The sequence below is a fragment of the Athene noctua genome, chromosome Z (genome assembly GCF_965140245.1).
Source record: "Athene noctua chromosome Z, bAthNoc1.hap1.1, whole genome shotgun sequence".
Lineage (NCBI taxonomy): Eukaryota > Metazoa > Chordata > Aves > Strigiformes > Strigidae > Athene > Athene noctua.
In genome coordinates, this window is record NC_134077.1 from 34,796,675 (window position 1) to 34,818,067 (window position 21,393).

The following is a 21,393-nucleotide window of genomic DNA, read 5'->3' on the forward strand; positions in this document are numbered from 1 at the left end:
TTCCTATTTGTTTAAGCGCGCTGTTCTGTCTTTTCTTACTGTATGTTTTCTGTATTATTCTGTTACATTATTTAGTTATTTTAAGTAAAATATGCCTCCTCTTTTCACTCTGGTGTCTGAGTTTAATTGCTATCCCTAATCAGCAAAACACATGTTAATGATGGAATTGTGGCCGTTGCTTTTGATAAAGGAGAAGGGATGTTTTAAAAACCTGTCTATTAAGATTACACTGCACTGAAGGCACTAGCCAGGAGAGGAACAGAATTCATTCATTTGAAATTCTCTCATAGAAAAGACTATAGCAGTATCAGATGACATAGGCATATAAAGCACAAAGGTGGCTTTAAGATACCTCAAATCAACAACAACAAAGTCAGCATTTGAATCTCCTAACTGGTTTTGCAATCAGCTTTGAGAATAGCGTGAAGGAAGATTTTTTGCAAAGGTAGAGTTAGAGGTTATACTAATAAAATACAGAAGTCAAGGATTAATCATTAATGAGGAAAATCATGGTTCTTCTTCCAGATACAAAGGGACTTTATTCTGCATTTCTTTTTCCGACACACAATATTCCAGTGGGATCCAAAAAGGAAATAATCAAGGCTAGTTTTTTTACTTTCTGACCATAGCAAAAGAATAGACAGTGTTTGTCTTGACTTACAAACAGCAGATAACACGAAGATATAGTGTTATGGTTTAGTGGAAGTCACAGTTAGATCACGTTAATTAAAGGAATATGTAACAGATTTCAAAACTTTATAAGGCTTTATCAACACTTTAATAAGGAAAATTACCCCCTTCATCGCTTTTGGTTTTAAACGGCACCTTCAAGTGCAACTGCTGCATCACAAAAATATTTATTTTGCTTTCCTGCCATCTTGTGGCTTAACCAGGAAATGCACGTAAAAAAGGTACAATTGCTGGTTTGTGAAGAGATTGCTTTTTAAATACTGTTTGGCCTAAGCCGTGCTCCAGACCACTACCCCTTCTCTCTAAACAGCATTGCAGCTTGCAACAGCATGGATCTTCAGTTCAATGAATTTCTCCAACAACTCAATCCCACAGAAAGAAGTTGTTTCGACTAGCTCAGATCTTACTGTGGAGGCAAAGGGCCGTTCTTTCTTCTAGACACTGTTCCCTTGACCCAGGTATGGCTAAGGTAGTGACTGCATTCACACTTCTTAATATATTAGTTTGAAAGTGATTATGGGAGAAGTGAGCTGAATTCTACTCTGGCTCAATCATTAGCATAGACAAATGCTACCAGTGCTATACCAGTGAAACATGAAATATCTTCAGCTGTGCTCCTCACCATCTGGATAGCTGCATTTAGGAGCATGTATGAGTGCTAAGAATCCAATCATAGCCTTTCAGGTTTATTTTGCATTTACAGGGAATGGTCAAGGCAGCTGATTTAATACAGTTCATATTAGGCAAACAAACATGAAATCCTAATGCCATTTCCACAGTTACATGTGAGCCAACCAGCACAGAATAAAGACTTCCTCTCTATCCCCCTCTGATGGAAAAGCAGCATATTGTACACTTAGCCAAATCCAGCCAAAGAAGTTAACTGGTTGAAGATCAGACGTGAAGAATAGAGGTTTTCTACAGAGGCTTTTCTGTTGTGCCTTATTTTCTAAAAAAAATTGCAAGAATCACTAGCTAGCTGACTGTCTAGAATTACTTCACTGACTGAACTTCCCAACAGCAAAACAAAGTTCTTCATTTTATTCATACCTAAGAAATATTTATATTACAAAAACCCCAAAAACATTTTGCCCATGCTGGATCAGAAAAAGCTTCCTACCACAGCTGTGTAGTCAGCTGGATTTAGTGGCTTATGTGACAGTGGATGAATAATATTTGTGCATGTTTTTAGCAGGAAATAAACTCGTAAGAGTCAAGATTTCACTGGCTGATGTTCCAAGAGAGTCAGACTTCTCCAGTAGTTTTCCTGACAGTTGAAATGCTATGTTAGTCTGACTGAAAACACCAGGAGTGGTTAAGGGTAAAACACTTCTGCTGGTCTATCATTTAGTGAGAAATTTTTTGGGGCCATATTTCAGATGAGTTGGTAGAAAGTTTTTTAAAAAAAAAAGTTTTAGTTAAATATCAAGCCTGCTGTGAAACTTGCAGAATGCTCTATCCAGGACATTTTCAAGACCATGATTTTTCAAAACAGTCTCTTCTGGAAGTTCAATTTTCAACTGGATACTCCTATTCTTATTTCCCTGACAGTAAATATGAATCAGGTAGTTAGAGAGGTGAAAAAAAAAATAAATCTTAGGAGTCAACTGCAGGTGAAAAGTAACTGCAGCATTTCTCACAAGATCCTCATAAAGCTGTTGAAGTATGGGCTGGATGAACAAACAGTGAGGTGCACTGAAAACTGGCTGAACAGACATACCCAGAGGATGGTGATCAGTGGCACAAAGTCTACATGGAGCAGTGTGCCTCAGGGGTCAATACTGGATCCAATCCTGTTTAACATCATCATTAAATAACTAGATGATGTGGTACAATGCACTCTCAGCAAGTTTGCAGACGACTCCAAATTGTGAGGACAGGTTGACACACAGATAGTCATGCTGCCATCTGGAGACACCATGACAGGCTGGAGAAATGGGCCAACAGGAACCTCATGCACTTCAACAAGGGAAAGTGCAAAGTCCTGCACCTTGGAAGGAACAACCCCAGGCACCAGTACACGCTGGGGGCTGCCCAGCTGGAAAGCAGCTTGGCAGAAGAGGCCCTGGTGGACACCAAGTTGAACTTGAGGCAGCAACACTGGTGAGGCCACACATGAAGTGCTGTGTGCAGTTCTGGATTCCCCAATGTAAGACAGACATGGCCACCAAGATGATGAAGGGACTGGAGCATCCCTTCTAGGAGAACAGGCTGAGAGAGCTGGGACTGTTCAACATGGAGAGAGAAGGCTCAGAGAGGTCTCATCAATGTATAGAAACACCTGAAGGGACAGTGCAAAGAGGGCAGAGCCAGGCTCTTTTCAGTGGTGCCCAGTGACAGGACCAGAGGCAATGGGCACACACTGAAACACAGGAGCTTCCCTCTTAACATCAGGAAATATTTTTTCCCGGTGAGGGTGACTGAGCACTGGCACAGGTTGCTCAGGGAGGTGGTGGAGTCTCCATCCTTGGAGATATGCAAAAGCCATCTGGACATGGTCTTGGGCACCCAGCTCTAGGTGGCCCTGCTTGAGCAGGGGCTTTCACCAGATGACCTCCAAGGTCCCTGCCAGTCACAACCATTCAGTCATTCTGTGATTCTATGTGTCTGCAGTATAGTTTTAAAGGGCTATAAAGGTCATGTGTTTTGTGCAACACAGAAGGCCTGGGTTTAGGAAGTCTGAGTCTTACCATGAAATTTAGTGCCCGTGCAAAGGTGCCAAACCTCTGCCAGTGTTTTAATGAAAAATTACCAAGAGCCAGCTCAAAATGTGTGGTTTAAAGCCATGTATTGAGAACATAACCATGTCCAAAGTGTTCATTTGGGGAGCCAGCATTGGCCAAAATGAACAACATATTACCACACAAAGATGATCAATTGTCCCCACACACTCTAACCCCCTACTTCTTGCCCCATTTCTTTCTCTGTCCTTCCAAGAGTTGGGTCTTTTTGGATGGATGTTACCCAATGTGATTCTGTTGAACTGAGTTGGGTGAAGTCCAGTGAACAATGCAATTCTGCATGAAACAAGCAGTTACACATACTTTGATGTTTGCTACAGCTGTGGGCTGACCACAGTTCCTGTCTTCTTCCTAAGAGTCTGGTCTGTCTGCTGCTGCTTTACAGAGCAAAGCAAAAACTTCAATACTTCCTTAAAAACCTGCTCAAACACCTTGTGAGCACTGGTGACTGAAAACAAGAGTATTGCAGGCTTTCTCACTGCAATGTGTCACTTGCTGTGAAGCCCTTCATGGATGCGCAAACATTCTGTTTTCATTTTCAGATGCTGTGACAAAAGTCATAGCTAAGAGCAACGTGGAGCGCTGACCCAGGGAAGACACTCTTCACCGCCGCTGCCCACTGTATCTGCACTTGCAGGTCAGGCCTCCGCTGAACAGTGAATCCACAGGACACTTCAACCAGAAAGCTGCAACCCTGTGTAAACCTTTAGACAGAGTGAAAAAGCCTTCCCAAAGTGACAGTAACAGGCCACGCGTGAGGTGAGCCTGGAGCTGTAGCCAGGTGCCTGAGGCTCGGTCTGCTCCCCAGTGGATGCAGTGATGCTGTCTTAACGTGCTGTCACCGCAGACAGTCGGGGCCAGCCCGGTGTTACCAGGACAACAGCTGGGTCCCGCCAGGGCCCGTCCCGCTGCCCCGGTGAGGCGAGTCCGCGCAACGGCCACCGCGCCCCGCCGGGAACACCCGGCGCAGCTGCCGAGCTCGCGGAAGCTGCCCCGTGGCGCCTATGCCCGCCCCCTCCCATCACTCCACTCCCTCCACCCAATCAGAACGCCGCGCTCCTCCGCAGCAGCGAACGGGAGGGCGCCCTCCTTCCTCCGGCTCGTGACGCCACGGCAGTGACATGTCGAGAGGTCGCGTGATACGAGAAGGCGGCGAGCCCCCGCCCCCGCCCCCGGCAGCTCGCGTTCCCACTGGCTGCGGCGAGAGGCCGGCTGAGCTCTCATTGGCTGTCGGCATCGGCCGTTCGGCTGCCGGGCCGGCCGGCAGTGCCGCCAGCGGGGGAGGGAGGCGGGGCAGGCGGAGGGCTGCGGCCGTAGGTGAGCGCGGGGCGTCGGGGCCGGGGCCGAGGTCGGGGCCGGGGCCGGGGCTGGAAGCGGCAGCAGCAGCGGGGGCTCGGGCGCGGCGTGGCGCCGTGAGGACGTCTGGTGGCTCGAGGCCTGCGCCGCCCCGCCCCGCCCCGCCCCGCCGCGCCGCGCCGGGGGGTCCTGACGGCCGCCCGCTGTCGCCCGAACCAAGTGGGGAGACGTGTGTGTGTGCGGAGGGGGCGGTGGTGTGTGCTCTCCTGTTCAGAGTGCGTGGATTTAAATGAGTCGTGCTGTCGTTGACGTCCGTGATGCGGAATCTTGTTCTGATGTGTTTGTCTGTGTAATAGATGCCTTTACGCAGGAGGAAAGCAAATGGATCTCCTGCCAAGTTCAGCACCCCTGGCTGCGAAACTGCGGAACACTCTGATTCAGTACCACAGCATAGGAGACAGCGAATGGCGGGTTGCGAAGAAAACTGTGAGTGATGTGGGCGGCTTCAGGCGTGCGGCCCCATGTGTTCTCTCAAGGAAACTGTAGGTCATTTCTTGGGGGGAAAGAGCTTATTATGCTGTATAAAACATTTCAGGACCTTCACATGAGAGGCCCTGTGAAACCACCCTTCTAGGATCGTAGAATCATAGAATGGTTTGGGTGGAAGGGACCTTAAAGATCTAGTTCCAACCCCCCTGCCATGGGCAGGGACACCTTCCACTAGACCAAGTCCATCCTGGCCTTGAACACTTCGGGGAGGGGGGCATCACAACTTCTCATCTCATAGATCTTTTAATGACAGAACATGATTTTCCTATCTACAGACATACTCCGTCATTCCTTCTACCCATTTTCAGGGAAGTATCTCACAGCAGAAGTTTATCTGTGTAGGACTATAGGCTTTTCTTAAAGCAAAATGTGAAATACTGTGGACACTAGGAGTGTTGCAAGATGCTAACTCTTACTTCAAACAAACCTGCCACAGCGTGCAGGTAGACTGCTGGCCTCTGGAATTATCTTCTGAGTCTAATGCTTGAACCCATCATGCTTCAGCTTCCAGATGTCTTCCTCTTAAAAATATCATTCTCAATTCTTTCTCTCATGATGCTTCATGTTTCTTTGGCCTTCAGGGCCCCCTCATTATCATAAGTTTCCTTCCATGAAAGGGAATGCAGTTTCTGCTTCCTCCAAGCAGTTTGCCATACTCTTCTTTTGAGATACTTGTTTTTTCTGAGTCTTGCTTCTTCGAGCTAAATATTTACTAGTACATCAGTTCTAGGCTGGGTGAATACTTTTTAGTCCTGTCCTGCATAGCAGGTAGAAATGTGTTTGGTGTCTCAGTGTAGCAACGTGGTAGGACTAGTGTGGTAAGTTTCTGTCTTTGCCCTTTTGTTACAGTGGTTTGGGTGGATCTTGCTGATTTTTTTTTCCTTTGTGAGGAGACATTGATGAGTGTCAGTTGTTCCAAATGTAACTTGATTATTTGCAAAACTAAAAAATTCCCTCTCTCGAAAGGAAGGAACAGAGCATCCCAACCTTTCACTCTTGCAAAACACCTATGCCGTGTCTGCTCTGCTAATTGCTAAGTGTTTTACCTATACCATTGTTTTCCTTTAGGTATTTACCTGAATCTCACTATCTTAGATAATGTTTCTCTCCAAATTTTACCCCTGTAAAATTTCCATTTGATCTCCTTCCCTGCCTCCCTGCCTCCCTCCCCTCCCTTCCTCCCTCCTTTCCAGTAGGCCTGCCAAGCCCTATTTATGCACAGACTTCTAGCACTTGAAACCAAGAAAGGCAATGGACTTTTTTTGTAAAGAATGGAAATTTACAAGTAAAAGGTGTCTGAAACATCTGCTTCTGTTCTTAAGAAAACTGTACAAAAGCACCCAGGTCACTGAGCACTTTGGGGTGAACCGTAGTTAATGGTAAAGTCATTTGCTTTTCTTCTGAAAAATGGATGCATTTTCTGGACATCTTATAGCTGTGTGTAAGTGACAATTAACATCATATCTTCCATTTTCTTTCAGAAAGATGCAACTGTGTGGCGTAAACCATCAAAGGAATTCAGTGGATACCTGTAAGTTTGCCTGCAGAGCAGATACTTTTTTATGGTTCCACAGATGTGTTTTGTAGAATTTTCAAATGAAGGTTGTGGATTCTACAGCCCTCAGATACACACATTCTCCAGAGGAGAAACTGAGTGGATCATCTAGTGTGCCTGTACCGTTTTCTTTTACTGTTATACTTTGGTGCTTTAGTGTTGCTTGGTGTCTAGAAGAACAAACAATGAGAACCGTGGAACACACCACAAAGCTCCTGTTGGCTGAAGTGGGCAGCAGCATAGGCCCAGGCCTTTTGGAAAGATGTTCTGCAAACCACAGAAGGTCCAAAGTGTTATTGGGTGACAATCCAGTCAGTGCTGGGACTGTTACAGTGACAGTGGATCTGTGGTAGAGTAAAATATCAAGCGTGTAGTTGTGGGAAAGTTGTGTGACATAAAGGCCCTTTTTGTGTGAATTTCTGTCACTGGGTTCTGTTGTTATCTGTAGGTTTAGGTAGAGAAATAGTTACTAGAAAACAACGCTCTGAAGAAATGAAAAGTCATGCGAAAAGTTAGTGTTTGAAAGTATCTCAAAGACTGATACACTCCATAGAATTTAAATCCTGTTAAATCTGCAAGGGCTGACGACCCCGGACACCCAGCATTTGCTGACTCTGTGCAGGACCACAGGTACACTGGTGCCAACAGGTTGTGTAACTTGAACCACTGCCAAGACAGCAGTGGCTGCTATGTGTAGGTGAAGACTCCAAGGTTGTGTCTACACCTGCTGAAATAAAGGACGCGTCCCAAACACCTACCTAGAAGCCACAGTCCTCTAGTTCTGAATATACAGCTGAGATTGGCTCTAGCCAGCTAATTATGAGTGAATATGGGTGAACTGCACAAGTGAATAGATGAATCTGTTGCTTAGTTACCCACTATTAATAAAAACAGCTTAATGAATCAGAAGTATTTTCAAAATAATGTTCCCAATGGGTTCTTCCCCTTAAGGAGCTGGAGGCCCAGTAACTGAAGTAAACAAAATTACTGATGTCTGCTAAAAATATCTGGTAACCAGTGAATGTTCTATAATGTCTTATACCAAATTATTTTATTTGGTACTCTTATATGCCACCAAAGCATAACATAGTTTCTCATTAGCTTGTTTCTACTACTACTTTATCAAAAATGTTTTTCCCATTGTATTCCTGCTCTCCTTTCTTTCTGTTTTTAGCTTTACTTGTCCCTGGTGGACTCCCTTGCTTGCCCAGCAAGAAAGGCAAAATAGTAAGTTGTTAGAGAAATAAATATGATGATTTTTGTTTGAGAAAGGAGTTTGCCATTTACAAAATATTGATTGCATCATAAGGACAAAGTTTCTTAGAATAACATTTATTGCAGAGAAGAATAGATGCACCCATAGGTTTTTTTCTGTACTCTTTTTCTGATACAATTGTCCACTGACCATAACTCCAGGTACTAAGTATTATAGCAAGTGTGCTGTTGCTAATTAATGGAATATTTATAAAGAATTTCTCACTTTTAAATGTAAACATGTTTCTCTAGCTACAAAGCTCAAGGAGTGGTGGAAGATGTTACTAACAGAATAGTGGATCATATTCGCCCTGGACCTTACAGGCTAGACTGGGACAGCTTAATGACTACAATGGACATCTTGGAAACATTTGAAGAGGTGAAAACTTGTTTATATTCCTAAGGGAAATATGTATAGACTCATACTTGAATTTAACAGTACAGCAGAGCAGCAATTCCAACAAATACTATCATTTTTCTGTACATTTTCTGCATGCACAGGGGATACTGTGCATATCTGTGGTGGGTGACCTCAGATGAGGCTTTCTGACTGCACAGTTTTATTCTGAAGCTTGAAGTTCAGCTTTCTGTCAGTGCTAAAAATAAAGGAGTAAAACTTGGCCGGTCACAGTTCTCTTGGACCTGGGAGCTCTGGTAGCCTCTGATAAAATTCACATATAGAGAGTTAAGCATGATATTTTATATGCCAAAGCCTTTTCATATAAGTTGTTTTTTTCCATTCCACAACAAACAAAATTGTGGGTGTTAATAATTCACACATACAGAAGCTGCAACCTCCCATCTTCCTGAAAGTCTGACTTCACTGTGTGCAGGGGTTTTGTGCTAGGAGCTAAAATAGTTCATTCTGAGGGGCAGGACTTGCTAAAGTAAGGTAGATTTGAAGTTGATTACAGAAGAACTGATAGTCTTCCTTTGGTTACTGAGGACATTCAGTATGACTTCAAAACCCTGGGATGTCTGGCTTGAACATGGATTGGCTTTTGACCTGGTCCTTAAGCAAGATTTCTATGGCAAGGTATTTTTGCTAATCCTTAAAATTTATACAGACTACTGTCTTATAAGAAAGCCTTTTTTAAAGAATTGTTTGCATTCTGTTTTATTATTCACTTGATGGATTAAAAGTACCTGACAGAGCATCTTAGTACTGAGAGAGGCCTCTTACAATTTATTCATGGTCCTTTCAGACTTCCTAAGTAATGGTTAAGCCATATAAAAACCACATGACTTTCGTTTCCCAGGCATGACACAGTTCTCTAGTTTTAGTCAATATTGTTTAAAGGTGCCAGACATTCTCTGTCCCTGCAGGTCCCAGCTGCGGACTGCAAGTCCTTACAAACTTACAGCATTTAGACTGAAAATGACACAGCCATTCAGACCTCACTGAAATTGTTTTTCCAGCATAGTTGACAGGGGCTGCAACCTTTGTGGAAAAGTCTAGCTGCTTAAAAGCATAGATTTCCCTGTATTCATTATACAAAGATATTTTTGTTTTCTTACCATCTTTTTTCTGTCACTCAACAAGAACTGCTGTGTGGTGCGCTACACCACTGCTGGCCAGCTCTGGAACCTGATAGCACCAAGGGAGTTTGTTGATTTCTCTTACACTACAAGATATGAAGATGGGCTTCTAACATGTGGTAAGGCACCACTTACTTGTCTTAATTCTTATTTTGCAACAAATGCTTGGCTTAAGATTTGATTCAAATTAAGTTTAATTCTGTAGTAAGCATTCAAAAATGGTGTAATATGGTCTTCAGTAAGTATTTCAAAGATATTTTAACATTATATTGATTTAAAGCAGTATAAAAGTATCTGGTTTACCCATGAGCCATCCCTGGGTGCCAAGTTTCACTTATGCCAGCTATTGGACAGGAGTGGTAGAGACAAATTGAGTGCTCTGACTCAGCTCTTGCAGCAAACCGGATGGAGTAGCAACTTCAGCTTGCCACTAAATGGGAGAAATGTCTTTTTAATGTCAGAGTTTATGCTTAGTCTGCTTGTCTGTTGTGGAGCTTGAATGAAGAATAGACAACTTTGATGCATGAAAGTACCCAGAAACTTAAAGCATGTCTGTCACTTCTACTAAATTCCCCCAGCAGAAACTTGCACATTTAAAATTTACTGCACCTCTATTTTTTAAGTATTTCAAATTAATTTCCCTTTTTCTGTTTGTTTTCCTTGACAGGTATAAGCCTAGACTATGGAGAGGTGAGACCTAACTTTGTCCGTGGATTCAATCACCCTTGTGGGTGGTTCTGTGTTCCTATTAAGGACTATCCTAGCCACAGTCTTTTGACAGGCTATATTCAGACTGAACTGCGAGGGATGCTACCACAATCTGCAGTAGACACTGCCATGTCTAGTACCCTGGCAAATTTCTACTCTGATCTCAAAAAGGCACTGAAACCAGACAAATAATGACATAAAAGCCCGTGTATTTCTTGCAATCAAATTATACTGTTTAGTTAGCATAGACTATCTACTGAGTTAAGAGGTAACATTGTTCCGGAATGATACCTGCACCTTTATGTTGAGGGATCCAAACAACTTTACCAAGTACTTTTTGGTGTCATACTTAGCATACATTCCTAATCCATGGTGCAGGATTCTGTTTCCTGCTCAGCACTCTGCAGCTGTGTGGGGAGTAGTCTGAATCTAAAACCCCTTGGCTTCCTAGGTAGAAAACACAAGATGTGTGTGTGGGCATGAAGAATGCAGCATGAACTCAGCTCTCACCAACAGTATTGGGAGTGGAGTGCTCAGGATTTTGCTGGTGCAGGTTGCTGTATAGGCAGCATACACTGAAGATGTAATTTTGTAATATATATATTTTTATATTTACTTAATATTTTTGATTTTTTTAGTTTGTACAATTGCATCCATAATTTGATTTTAAAAATATGCTTTGATTTATTGTAGAGATATTACATAGCTAAGTTGTTAAATGTTATTATTCATAAGAAAGCTATTTGCTCTTCTTAGCAAAAGTAAGTATTCATTATTGGCATTTCTTCAATGTTGTTACTGTAATTTAATTAACTGTTATATATAACAGTCTCAGTGCATAGGTAAAGAAATGCCCTTACAGCTGATCCAAAGCTCATTTAAGTTATCAGGTGTCTTTCCATAGTTTTTAGTGGGCTTTTAATCACACAGTTGTCAAAACAGCAAACCTCCAATGGATCTTCTATGATACTCTGCACTTCTTTAGAAGTTTTAAAATTTGCATGTAATTGTGTGGGTTTTTTTGTTTTGTTTTCCTTAACTGAAAATCTTGTAATTATTAAAGCAGCAGAACAGACCGCTAACTTGCATCAGGTAGACACTGGTGTAGCCACAACAGCACAGACTGCCAGCATGCTGGTACAATGCACTGCAGTGTTCTGTGGTAATACCCTTAGATTGATCTTTCCATTAATGAAATTAGCATCTTAACACATGAGCAACTGAAGGCCAAAGCTCAAGATGCAGAATTGCTCACATCTGTTGGAGGATGGAGGGTCAAATTTTTAAGGGTATTTAGCACCCAGTGATGCTGACAGATACACAGCAGGGGCTTTCAGAAGATTACTGTCTGTGTTGCTAGGGACCATTAAAACCTGACATTAAGCTTTTAATGTTGGTATGTGTAATTTGCTCAGGTGAGATTGTAATTATCTCTATGCTTTAGCAGTGCTAGTGGAGGCATTTTAGATGTATAGTAGCTAGTGAAAGTACCTTGGAGCCCTAATATTTTGAGGCCAGTTTTATACATACAATCCAAAGACTGGTAATGAACTCTTAGAAGAAAAAAGAAAAAAAAAAAAGAAAAAGGTGAAAATTGTTCCCCTGCAATATTGCCTATTTTGACACTAGCCACTGTAGCTGAACTGAGCAGCGAGGACGTTTCTTTCTCATTGTTCAAACAGAGGTAGGAAAAACATAACACCAGATATAGTGAGGGGCCTTCCAATGTGCTTCATGTATTAAGACATTTAGTACTGTTTAAGACAGTTAAAAACAATGGCATCAAACAGCCTTTGATGTTTGCAGAGGCAGAATATACCAACTCCCTGTTGGGTTTTGTGTATTCTGCAGTTTCTTTTAAACTCCTTGGTTACTCTTCCCATCTTTTCTATCTTCTTTGTTTTCTCCACAGTACTCCAATTTCACAAGGTGATCTTTCACCACCAAGGACAGTAAGGAATTGGTGTCAGCATACAGGCTTTTTCCTAAGTGCCAGGGTCCACTCCTTTCTAGTACTGGTACAGAGGCAAGTAGGGAAGCCCTAGTAATACTGCTCTGTGGGGTGAAAGCTGATATGATTATAGTGAAAGCTGTGTGAAGTGCACCATGTTTATTCTTCCCAGTTATAAAGACTACATGTATAGTGCATCTGCATATACATGTCTTCTGTTTTTAAAACTGCTGGGACTGACTAATTGAGAGGTTGTGATACAGATGTATGTAGAGAAAAATATTCCATTGCTCTGTAAAAAGCCCCTTTGAAATCTACACAGAGGCACTTCAGTGCTGAAGAAATGGGTCAAAAGGAGCACAAGACACTTACGGGATGATGTTTGTACAACAGTAGACACTGCAGGAAAGATTAAGAGGTCCTTGTTCCAAACATACATTATAAGGGCTCTGACACCTCTAGAGTATTTAGTGTTCAGTGAAATGGCTTTTATGCTTTCAGTGAAGATAGGCTGATGAAGCACAGAACAGCTGAAGAAAGATGAATTTGTCTTTAAATGAAAGAAAGTTGCTAGTGTATTTTAAGTATGATCATGTAATAAAAATGTCTTCATTTTCCTTTTTATCAACAGAGTTGTTTTCAGTAACAGGCCTAGAAATGGAAAGAGTTTGTGAACAAGAGTAAAGTTCCTGAAAGTCAAGTAGACCTTCTATTTTGCATTATAGTAATTTATTCCTTAAACACTGATGAAGCTGGCTTTGTGTGTTTTAACAGACATAGTCTATTGCTTCTACCAATGATTCTGAACATTTGAGTGAGTAACAGAGCAGAGACTATGCAAGACAAAGAATGGAGGCAGGTTTGGGGTTTTTTAAATCAATAAAAGAGCATAGTATAATTCTCCAGTTTTCAGACAAGGAGAAACCACAGAAGGTGCTACCAAATTTTAAAGATTTCTTCTGGGGAATGTCACACTTCTAAAAATTTTTCTGGTTTAGGAGTGCAATGTATGCTGATTATGCTGCTGAAGCAATGCATAGCTGATACCACTACAGTCATTATTCCATACAGTTCAGTTACAGAGTAGTACAGAGCTAGAAGAAATATACCCAGTTTCATAGTGTGTTTTATTTATTTGAAACCAAAACTTATTTTCCTTTTATATAGCTAAGGATTGAGAGGAGTGTTAGATCTTGAAGTAAAGCTGTTCTTTAACCATTCAGAATCAAGACAATACATTCAGAATCAAGACAATAAAATCAAGTACTTGTCCAATCAGAACCTCTTTTCTCACCATGGCATTGTTTTCCTTGTAAGTTAGTGGACAATCTTGATGGAGCCAAGACAGTAAAAACAGGAAAGCAGTTGAAAGTACAGAATGCCGGAGCCCATGTTTTGCTTATTAGGATGTAGTGGGAGGCAAAGTAAGTTACCTAGTATAGATTTCTGTCATTATCACAGCAGAATTTCTGCAAGTTTGTGAGATTTGCCAGTGTTTTTCAGTTAAAATGGAATATAGTTATTCAAAAGCAACATCTGAACAGGGTGCCCAAGAATAGCACAGGCCAGTTTTTGCTAGGGAATGTATATAGACACATCAAAATTATGTTGCTATGACTAGTATTTTTTAAAAAAAACCTTACTTTTCCAGAGGTCTAGGCAATATGACAGTCTAATCTTTGGCACTTTAACTAGGTGCTCTGTGTATGGATGGAGAGGTGGCTAAGATAAGAAAATTTTCATGTTTGTCTTCTGTTCCTCATCTGAAACCTCCAGCATTAAACCTTGCCTGTAGTTGTGCTCCTTATTTTACATATGAAGAAGACAGAGATTGGGCTAAATTCAATTTGGAGGCAGTCCAAGTTACTCTACCACAGCCTGCTAGGAGGTGGATGAGTACTTCAGATAGATACTGTGGGAATAGCACAAGCCCTGATCTCAAAATTGATGAATTTATAAATGTGAAATATGATGAATTTATAAAACATGAAAATTGTATAATTCCTCCAGTAATCATGAATAACCAGATCTGTTTTGATGGTGTGAGCTGGTGATTCAACGTAGGAAGTTCACTTCTGTAAATGTAGCCATAATTCTAGTGTAACCAGTTGAGTTGTGCCTGTGTTCAGAAAGTCAGTCAGTGGTTTTAACTGGCGATGTTCAGCACTTAAGAGATTGTATTTATATTTTTAAAGTAATTGCAGAATAAAGCTTTCAACAGACTCATGATGTAGCTTTTTTGATACTTGTGCAGGCGTTCAGTTACTTTTTGGGTGGTTACATCTGATCATGTATTTCATCTTCAGCTTCATGGTGATCTCTAATGCTATCAATTCATCTCCTTAAATTTGAAAGCCAAAAAGCCTATCTTTACTTAGAAACCTGATTTGGCCCAAGGAAGATGCACAGCTCAGATTTCTGCTAAATTGGAATCTCTTGAAAACTGTACAAATAGGATTTTCTCAAAGCTTAAATTCTAAAATCGTGTATAGTTTTTTGTCATGACCCCATGATTGCTGTGGAAGAACTTTATTATTTTGTCTTAGTATTACTTAACTTTCAGCATGTTTAAGAAATGGTTTATTAATAATCAAAAGCAAGTTAATCCAAAACACATGAGCATGTAGCACTTTGAAACAGGTATATAGATGTACATTAGGATTATAAAACGTGCTGCAACATGTATTTTTACATGAATTTAATTAGCACCTACAGAAACAAAGGAAGAAAATGCCAGTATTTTATGTAGAACCTTTCCTTGTTTTTCTTATTAAGCTTGCATAAAGGCGTAAGAGTTCTGCAGCATTTGACTTCAGAGCAGAGTTGCAGCCCTCTTCTGTTGCTGAGAAAAGGAATTGTGACCTCTGTGATACAGCATGCTCTCACAGGGCACGTATCATGTCAACCTCTCCAAAGTGGGGTAGGAATAGGTACAGAGGCCACTTCAGATCTTTGGAAAATGATTAAGGACATTAATTAGAATTATTACAAAAAACAGTCATGTTTAAACCCATTTCCTCGTTGGGAAGGGATGGAGGAGAGAGATGGGAGACATAATAACAAATCTATGCTAAAATTTAAATGTTCTCTAGGAAAGAGTATATCCTAAAGTCATAGACCACAATTTAAACTCTGTAATACATTCTGCCTTTTCCAGTACTCACTGCTGGTTACTCACTTTTACAGTACAGGTAGGCACTGATTATTTGTGGGGTTAATATTCCTCAGGATTGTGCCACTAGCAGGGAGAAAACAGGCACAGATGATAACAGCACGTGACTGGAGATACCTGTGCACATTTCACACTGACCCACACAGTAGGAGATGTCTCATCTGGATTAAGGTGCCCCAAATCCCAACATATCATTTGTCTCCTTCAAAGAGATTTTCTTTAAAATATCTCCTTCAGTGAGTCCGATCAGTATGACTACCTAATGAATGTTGAAAACTTTTCTTCGATACATGCTATTAGAAAATCAGTTGCTGCCCAAAGTGTAATCAGAAACTGAGCTTGCTCAGGCCTTCTGTGGACCAGTTTGATTGTGATCTGGAATGCCTGATAGAAAGCATCTCCTGAGCTCTGTATCTGGGCCTGCTGACCTGCCTGCCACCACAGACCCAGCTCCGAGGGCAAATTAGCTCTGGAGAGCAAATTACTGTCTTAAGATTCCCTGGATTTCACAGGGTGTTGATCTGAGTGCTGCCTTTAATTTGGGTTCCAATCAGACAACATTACAGTGTCTTGGTGTTTCTAATTGAAGCTCCAGTGCTCACTGGGGATGCAGGGCAACACTCAAGGGGGTGCATCTGAGCAGTTGCAAACATGAGTACTTTGTCACTTGGGTACCACACAACTCTCCTTGTCTGTATGCCTAACAGGATTTTGAGTTCCTCATAATTTGGAGGAAGAAGTAAAGAAATCACAGCATGCCTGTTCACTGGAGCATGAGAAATGTCCCTACAAGCCAGCATCTCTTATGCATACAGGATTAAGCATGGAGCCCCTGTGTGCTCAGCCATCTCTGCTGAATTTCATGGTCTCCCTGTCTCAACCAATCACGCTGATTTAAATGATACAGTTAAAATCTGAACATCTGTTCAGAAACACGGCCCATTGGTGTTGAGATGCTGAAAGTTTCCCAAGACCAACAGGTGTAATAATCTTCACCAGAAGAAGACTGTTGTACATTGAGGATTTAGTGACCCACACAGCAGTTAACATGAGCTGAGCCAGATCTGTGCTCTGCATGTTCCCTGGCTGCAGGATAGACTCACCCAGATAGTGACAGCAGAGGAGCCCACAGGCAGCAGCCACGCAATACTGGTGATTACACCACCTGCACGGCCTCCCCTGTATCTGACAGTGCAGCAAGAAGTTCTCATGTGGACATCCTTCCTGCTTGATAGTAGAAATAGTAAGTAGTTGATACATGAAATTATTAACTGTTTTAAGAAAATCCTGTAATAGCTGGAATAACAAAAAAATCATGTAACCCTTCCACAGTCAGGATCTGCACAGTATGCTGTGCCAGAGGCCTGTTTGATGCCTCACAATTCAGGGTTCCCAGAATTTGAAGGTATGCAAAATTATCTATTCTACCCTCTCTTTCTTTATTTTGTTAGCTCTAATAAATAGCACTTTAAAAGATACTTTACAGAGGCTGATTGCCTTTTTACTGGGATCATGAGGAACCAATGCTTCCTGGTGCAAAACAGTAGGCAAGATGAAGAATTAAATTTTATATATGCTCTACATGGGCAAAACATCTTTATGTTCTGCCTGTGTGCCTTCCAGCTTTTACCATGGTAACTGGGCATTTGTGGAAGAGAAGTGGAGGAAACCTGATGCCCACCACATGTTCTACCTGCTACATGCTTCTTGCCTGAAGAAATGGAAGCATTATAATGAAAAAGAAGTGAGGAAGAGGACTTTCATACATTACCTTTTTTCTTAAATGTCAAAGTATAGAGAGTTCACAATGCATGTAAAAATACTAAATAATTTCCCAAACCATCTGCATCCTTGGATATTTTAGATAAAAAGTTACTTGCACATGTACAATGTACATGTACATGTTGAAGGAAAAAGTTGTTTTAACTGCTCAGAAGGACATAAGAACTACAAAACCCCAGGGTTTTATAAAGAAGCAGACTGCACCAGGCATGAGCAGAAATGCAGATTTTTGTTGGTTATGAGGCAGAATGGTTTTGTTTAACTTCCCAGCTATCCTAAAATATGGACAGTTCCTCTGAGTAGTTCTGTCAGGTTACAGACTTGTCAGTTCTTTCTTACGTCCCATTTTCTTGTTTGTCTCAAGCTTGCTATAAAACCACTGTAATGTTATGCTATAACACAATCTTCCACACCACTGTTTGATATGCTAATTTTAAGAGGTCAGTCCAAAGCACAAAGATGTTGAGTTCTAGGGGGATCTCAAAGTCTGTAAGACCCACCTCCTATACACTCCTTTTGACTTGTTATAGACATGGAAGAAGATGATCTCATGAAACTGTAGTAAGAACCTATGTCTCACCTCAGTTTGGGAAAAGATTCTACAACATCCATGGAAGTGCCAAATTAGACAGTTTTTCTGGAGCACCATTTGTCCATCTCAGTCAAGCAGGGATTGGGGCAACATGCAGAAGAAAGACAAACTCACACCAGTTTGTTGAAGGGCAGACATTGCCAAGAGCAAATGCTGCCACACTGAGTGCCAGCTCCCACTTTATTCCCACTTGTTTACATAGGTTTGGCTTTACTTCGACATCCTACTGACCTTCAGGTTTTATCTGTTTACTGCTCACACACTCACCATGCATTCTGCAGGCAGTGTTCTGGCCTGCTGTTTCTGACGCTCACAACACAGTGTTCTGAATGCTGCCTCAGTTTCCCACAATCATTCTTCTAACCTCAGGGTCAGTTTACATTTTGCTAACCACCAGTTCTTAATTCCCACATCTCCCTCTTCTTTGTTTTATAGCTTTGTTTCCATGGTAATCATTGCAATCAGTCTCAGTTTGGCCTTCCGCACCATGAACAGAAGGTGACATACATGTTGCAAGATGGCAAATCCTGTAAAAGAAATCAAACATCCCAGGCCTGCTAAAACCCGTATCTGTAGGTTCATACCTGCAAATTAATGCCAAGGTCTGAGCCATTGTGATGGTTTTAAGCCCTCCTGGGACTGGAGACCACATTGCTGTTGTCCCTCCCCCACCCTCGGACACAAGTAGGGCACAAACCCCGGGTTAAAATAAGAAGAAATTTAATACAACAGTGTAATAAGAAATCTGAACAACAACAGGAGCAATGATAACAACAATAAACAGCAATAACAGTAAACAAGACAAAAGATATACAGAGAAATACTGCAATGGTTACAGACAGCTCGCTCGCAATGCTCCCCTCCACCAAAGCCACAAAGGAAAAAGTTCCCGCACTGACCCCGGACCTGACATCAGCATGGTATGAATAACCCGGCTGGAGATCCCTTCCCCCTGCTGGGGAAACTTATCCTTATCCTAGCTGAACTAGGACAGCCATGATAAACTTTTGCCTAACTCTCTCATGATGTCATCATGCATTAATTTCAAGGATGCCAATTAAACTCAGACATCTGAGTGAAAAGAGTAGGCTGATTTCACTATCAATAATTAAAGGATGTAACTAAGTACTACAAAAATAAGCAGTAAAAAAAAACCCCAAAACCCCAAAAAACCAGAATAGTACACTTATTACTATGTATAATTAAACAAGGCAAATGCACCTAATTATTACTACGCAATGGGTACTAATATCCAGATCTGCAATTGCTGGAGAACCCCGGTTGCAGAGAGGATTTGGAGTACCTTCCCTGCAAGTGGGAAATCCTATGCAGTGTGATCAGCCTAGGTGAAGCATTCAAAGTCACTGCAAGCAGGTCCAGCCCTGTGTATCCAAATCAGCAAGCCAAAATAGCTTGCACTTTTCTTTGAGTGGAAACATCTGGACTCATCCTCCTGTTGGATTCCACCCAGAGCCTGGCCAGGGCTTGAGGGAGAAAACCAAGGGAGTTTCTAACAAGGTCAAACACTTCTTAATCTTTAACACTGCTAAACAAAGAAAGTTGGATACAACTTCTCACAGCATTTCATCCTTATTAATAATTACATTTTGTCTAAGCTACATCTTTCACTAGTGACTAGTAAGTCTATATACTTCAGAATGATCAAATACTAATAATTAATGCTAACAGTCATACAGATTTTACTAATTAACAAAAACTAATAAGGGATAATGTTTAGTTATAAAGTTCATCTATAGGTAATGAAGTACGCAGTGGTGGAAAACTCTCACGGAACCTACAAGCATTTCATCTTATTCATGCCTCTTTTCCAGCCAACAAAATAAACAGATGAGTTGCACAGACAGTCTAAAGTGCAGGTGCTGTGGTGACTGCACACATGCACCCCCTCCTCCTGTGGACATAAACATAGGGGGGGCATCCACATACAATGCTATATTGGTAACATTCAAATGATAAGACTGATTCTCTGTGTCTCGAGGAGGAAGCCAAGCTCCTCCAATCCACTGTGCATATGGAGATCCCACCACTGCCACCATGTCTTCTGTATTCTGTTGTAGTTTTTCAGACTTCTCCAAGTGATAGTTGCAGTCACTGGGTTCCTAGGGGACTCGCAGCCTGCATGTCAATTCCTGCATCATCAGTTGAGGGGTCTGTAGTATCGGGTTGCCGGGTTGCTCTTTCCAGTTCACAATATGGCTTGACTTTCCTTGCCGGTATCCACCAAGGACCCATGGATGATAAAACACAAGCATACCTTCTCCCCCATACCAGCAGATCTACTGGTCCTCTCCAGGTTGGGTCTCCTTCGGGATCCTTATACAAGACCCATGGTTTAATTGTCGAGAATGACATTCTACTGCTGTAAAAGCGAAACGATTTCTGTTTAATAGATAAGAGTATATAAAGACATTTTCAGTTGATTATGTAGTGTGTCCAGAGAATTCCCCCTTCTTTGTTTTAAAATCAGGGCTTTTAGTGTAGCATGTGCACATTCAACTATTGCCTGTCCTGTGGGGTTATGAGGAATACCTGTCTTATGCCAAACCCCTCACTGCTGCAAAAATAATTTTATTTTCCGAGCTGTGTAGCCAAGCCTGTTATCAGTTTTAATTTCTTTTGGTACCCCCATCCTGACAAAACAACTTAACCAATGACTCTGTATGTGTATGGCCTTTTTTCCAGAGGCTGCAGAGGCATGTATCAGCCCAGAAAATGTGTCAACAATTACATGAACCCACAGTAAGCGACCAAATGATGGTATATGTGTTACATGTGTTTGCCAGATTTCACTGGCTTCCAGGCCTCTGGGTTTCACTACATTGGCAGCAGGGGGTCCCTGGTCTGCTGGCAGTCTGGGCAAGCTCGGATGATGTCTAAAGCCTGTGATTTAGTGAGGTCAAATGACTTCTGCAGGCTCTGTGCATTTTGGTGAAAAAAATCTTGGGAAGCCTGAGTTTTTTGAAGGGCTAATGTGGCTGCTACAACTGCATCTGCCTGGGCATTGCCTTCTGTCAACGGTTCAGGCAAATCAGTGTGTGACTGAATATGGGTGATAAACAGAGGGTGCTGATGCTTGTCTATTAATGCTTGCAAACTTAAAAACATAGACAGCAGTTTCTTATCATTGATTTCTTTTACTAATGCCATCTTGAGTTGCTGTAGGACCTTAACTACATATGCTGAGTCACTGACCATATTTATTTCCTGTTTTGGGAAGGTTTGTGGAGCTAGGATAGCTGCTCATAATTCAGTTCTCTGTGTGGAGCTCTCTTGATAACATCTACAAGTCTGCCACGTTCTGTCTTGTTTCCTTGCAATGCCTGCCTTTCCAGTCTTGCTGGAATGGTCTAAAAAAGCTGTTAAGGCTGTGGAAAGTGGGGTATGGCTAATTTTTTGTAAGATTTTAAGTGGTAAAATTGGTATGTTTGGTAATATCCTGTTCGCTGGTAATGTCAAAGATATTTCACCTATATCCACAAAGGCTATCTGAAAGATAATAGATTGCATAAGCAAACAGTTAAGTTGTTCCTTAGTACAGGGCAG

The 21,393-nt window shown here is 41.7% G+C and overlaps 2 protein-coding genes across 5 annotated transcripts in view; one reads left to right on the forward strand and one right to left on the reverse strand.

Annotated features, from left to right (window-relative positions):
- The first annotated feature begins 4,675 nt into the window (after positions 1-4,675).
- On the forward strand, positions 4,676-14,506 carry STARD4 (StAR related lipid transfer domain containing 4). 4 transcript variants are annotated; one of them, XM_074932542.1, is made up of 7 exons: positions 4,676-4,748; positions 5,084-5,213; positions 6,758-6,807; positions 8,338-8,464; positions 9,629-9,743; positions 10,292-10,314; positions 12,245-14,506. In XM_074932542.1, the coding sequence occupies exons 2-7, from the start codon at positions 5,109-5,111 to the stop codon at positions 12,263-12,265; spliced, it is 441 nt and encodes a 146-aa protein (XP_074788643.1). In that variant the 5' UTR covers positions 4,676-4,748; positions 5,084-5,108; the 3' UTR covers positions 12,266-14,506. The 4 variants fall into 4 exon arrangements, with proteins under 4 accessions (XP_074788643.1, XP_074788641.1, XP_074788642.1 ...); XM_074932540.1 differs by having other exon boundaries at positions 10,292-14,506; XM_074932541.1 differs by lacking the exon at positions 4,676-4,748 and adding an exon at positions 4,981-5,002 and having other exon boundaries at positions 10,292-14,506.
- Positions 14,507-18,538: 4,032 nt separating this feature from the next.
- The window catches only part of CAMK4 (calcium/calmodulin dependent protein kinase IV), a 226,028-nt gene continuing 223,173 nt past the window's right edge, over positions 18,539-21,393 (reverse strand). Inside the window, exon 12 of the mRNA XM_074931666.1 lies at positions 18,539-20,209. The gene's annotated coding sequence lies outside the window, so the exon portion shown is untranslated. The remainder of the gene's footprint in view (positions 20,210-21,393) is intronic.

Coding starts and splice junctions, on each gene's coding strand:
- STARD4 (XM_074932540.1), top strand. CDS start 5,109: ATGGATCTCCTGCCAAGTTCAGCACCCCTGGCTGCGAAACTGCGGAAC. Junction 8,465..9,628: donor TCTTGGAAACATTTGAAGAG/GTGAAAACTTGT, acceptor TCACTCAACAAG/AACTGCTGTGTGGTGCGCTA. Junction 9,744..10,291: donor AGATGGGCTTCTAACATGTG/GTAAGGCACCAC, acceptor TTTCCTTGACAG/GTATAAGCCTAGACTATGGA.